General features: G+C 39.3%; 1 protein-coding gene across 1 annotated transcript; it reads right to left on the reverse strand.

The window, feature by feature from the left end:
• Positions 1 to 1533: 1533 nt before the first annotated feature.
• Positions 1534 to 2481, reverse strand: LOC126060979 (olfactory receptor 6M1-like). Its single transcript, XM_049857381.1, has one exon. It carries the CDS (start codon positions 2479 to 2481, stop codon positions 1534 to 1536), a length of 948 nt encoding a protein of 315 aa, XP_049713338.1.
• Between the last annotated feature and the right edge of the window lie 1096 nt (positions 2482 to 3577).

Here is a 3577-nt window from a genome sequence, read left to right on the forward strand (position 1 = left end):
GGACACATTGGCTAGTTGTCGTAGATGGTCCATCTGACTCATCATCAGTTATGCCCTCTGAATAACTGGTTTTCCCTTCAAACCAGTGACCTCTCATGGTCTGTGATGACTGCATCCAACTCTCAGTCTGCTCTGATCTGCTGGGCTGTTCAGTCAGACAGAGAACACTTCTGGTTTCAGAAAGAATGGATAACTTCCTGGTTTACTTCTGTTTCTCCTCTTCATCTTCTTCCCCTTCCACACTTGATGATATCATGAGGGTTAAAGGAGACCAAGTTCACATGCTCTAAATTTTTGCCACTCACCAGCGTTTTGGCCTGGGGCAAGAAGTTTAACCTCTGTAAACCTCAGTTTTCTTAACTGTAAAATGGCTGTAATAATAATATCAGCATCTCAAGGTTGTAAGAAGATTATATATGCATATATATATATATACACACACACACACATTTAAGTGCATTATACCATCCCTGGGTTATACTACTCCTCTTCCTTGTTGCTGCTGGTGGTGGTGTTTTTGTTGTTATCTATAGTATTTAGCTGTGAGAGGTGAAACAAAACATTTTGCCACATCTGAAAAGCCCCAGGAAAATGTGTCCATTCTTAACTACATGTGGCTGCATTTCTAGGCTATCTTGGTTAAGCCTATAATAACAAAATAAGAAAAGGAAAGCACAAACTATTTTTCCCACTTTACAGATGAGAAAACTAAAGTCAAGGTAGGCTAAGTGTCCCCTGATTAAAAAAAAGTATTAATATTAGGTCATAAAATAAACCTCTGCAGAGTCCAAAACATCGAAATATTACAAAGCATCTTCTCAGACCACAAGGCAATAAAACTAGAAATCAATAACAGAAAAACTAGGGAAAAGAAATCAAATACTTGGAAAATGAACAATACCCTCCTGAAAAAAGACTGGGTTATAGAAGACATCGAGGAGGGAATAAGGAAATTCATAGAATGCAATGAGAATGAAAATACTTCCTATCAAAACCTCTGGGACACAGCAAAAGCAGTGCTCGGAGGCCAATTTATATCGATAAATGCACACATACAAAAAGAAGAAAGAGCCAAAATCAGAGAACTGTCCCTACAACTTGAACAAATAGAAAGTGAGCAACAAAAGAACCCATCAGGCACCAGAAGAAAACAAATAATAAAAATTAGAGCTGAACTAAATGAATTAGAGAACAGAAAAACAATTGAAAGAATTAACAAAGCCAAAAGCTGGTTCTTCAAAAAAAAGTATTAGAACCAGGCTTAATATTCAGGATTTCTGACTTCTGTGCTTTTTCATTAATCCATGGAAGTCCATGTGTGAGGCAATCCAAGAACAGAGCTCAGAACATGTTGTTCTATTTATGGCTGAATTGCCTCCTCTGGATCTTGACTTCAAGACCTTTCCTCTGATGTGGCACTAATGCTATTTATACCTTCCTACACATCTTAGATTTCTGGTTTTCAAACATGCCTTTCTCCACACTGAGTCAAAAAGTTGAAAATAATCATTCTGAGAAAATGTCATGAATGTTTCAAGTTCTCTTGTGCAATGAGGACCTGAGTCTGCTGATTGCTTCTCTCAAGACTTCCTTTACCTTTTGATTTCTGAAACTGTAAATGAAGGGATTCAGAAGAGGGGTCACCATTGTGGTAAGGACCGCAGTCGCCTTGTCAACATCCAGCAGATGGCTCTGGCTGGGCCTGACATACATGAATATGTTGCTTCCATAGGCAATGGAGATGACGGTGATGTGAGAAGCACAGGTGGAAAAGGCCTTCTGCTGTCCTTGGGCTGAGGGAATGCACAAGATGGTAGAGATGATATAGGTGTAGGACACAGTGGTGAGGACCAGTGATGTCAGGAGGACGAGGGAAGATAAGAGGAAGTTTATCATCTCAATGAAATGAGTATCAATACAGGTCACCTCTAGCAGAGGGCCAATGTCACAGAAGAAATGATGAATTTCCTTAAAGCAGAAAGGTAACCTGGACAGCACAATAATCGGACACAGCACTGACAGGAAAGCTCCCACCCAGCAGCCCAGAACCAGCAGGAGGCAGACTCTACTGTTCATGATGATGGTGTAGCGCAGGGGGTTACAGATGGCCACATAGCGGTCAAAGGACATGACAGCCAAGAGGATGAACTCCACTGTTCCCAGGAAGAAGTAGAAATATGTCTGAGTGATGCAGCCAGCAAGGGATATGATCTTCCTTTTTTCCAGGAGACAGGCTAACAGCTTCAGGGTAACTGAAGTAGTGTATAAAATGTCCAAAACTGACAAATTACTGAGGAGGAAGTACATTGGGGTTTGGAGGCGATTATCAGCCCATATTAGGGAAATGATGACAGTATTTCCTATTAGAGTAAGCATATAAGTAAACAAGAGAACTGCAAAGAGGGAAATTTGAAGCTTCTGGAGAACAGGGAAGGCAGTCAGGGTAAATTCGGTCACTGTGGTCTGATTTTGCACATTCATTGTATGTAGTGGTTAGTGGGCAGCATGTCTTTGAAAGAAAGTATAAAACATGAAGGGATGAAGTTATAAAATATAAAGAGATGAAAATCAACTTAGGTAAGTTTTTAACTCTCAACATCTGTGATAAGGGCAAAGTAGAAAACACTTTGTATAGGAGTCCAGTGTGTTCTAGTCCTGTCTCTGACCCTAATAAATGTGGCACCTTGGAAAAATTGTATTACTTCTTCAAACCTCAGTATTTTCATATTTAAAGTTTTTGGTTGAATGAAATTATCTCCACGGTCTCCATCATGTTTTTATGATTTTATCTCTTTTAAGAAGTCCCCTGCCCCTGCTCTACTGTTTTCCCAGCTAGCTCTGTGCTTAAGAAGAGAGGCCGATTGAACTGGAGATCCAGTCTTTAGATCTAGAAAATGGAGACAGGGAATATTAAGAAAAGTTGAGTTATTTTTCTCAGTTATTTTAACTTTTAGGATATCTTCCAAATCAAAGTGCAGACTCTATGAATACTGTCCAGAACACTGATAAAAGTGATGTTTATATGACTTCTGTCATTGGTACTATGTGCTGAGCATTAATGTCATGTCTTCTTGGACAACAAGTAATTCTGATGTAATGATAATTGATCTCTCCATAAGGTCACGTAGTTTTTCTTTTCTACAACGATACAAACTTTTTGATGTCTACACTGTTACAGAAAAAGTAGATCCATGATATATGGTTCATAATTTGCACAAGCAATTTTACACATTTGTGAAAAAGTATCTTAGAAAAATGGTCAGTGTGTTTCTTCTTTGTTTCTCACAAATGTTATGTCTGTGGCAACATCTAGGAGAATGAGCAACCCGACTGATTACTACAGGTTTTCTGAAATGGATCTCTTATACTTTATATTCTTTTCAGCCATTTGAAGAGCACGTTATTTTTGAAAACCATAACTATTTGCCATTGAGTCGATTCTGAGTCATGGTGACACCATGTGTGCAGAGTAGAACCGTGCTCCATACAGTTTTCATGGCTGTGACATTTTGGAAGCAGATCACCAGGCTTTTCTTCTGAGGCGCTCCTGGGTGGGTTTGAACTGCCAACCTTTTGG

Source organism: Elephas maximus, chromosome 17 (assembly GCF_024166365.1).
Source record: "Elephas maximus indicus isolate mEleMax1 chromosome 17, mEleMax1 primary haplotype, whole genome shotgun sequence".
NCBI lineage: Eukaryota > Metazoa > Chordata > Mammalia > Proboscidea > Elephantidae > Elephas > Elephas maximus.

Coding starts and splice junctions, on each gene's coding strand:
- LOC126060979 (XM_049857381.1), bottom strand. CDS start 2,481: ATGAATGTGCAAAATCAGACCACAGTGACCGAATTTACCCTGACTGCC.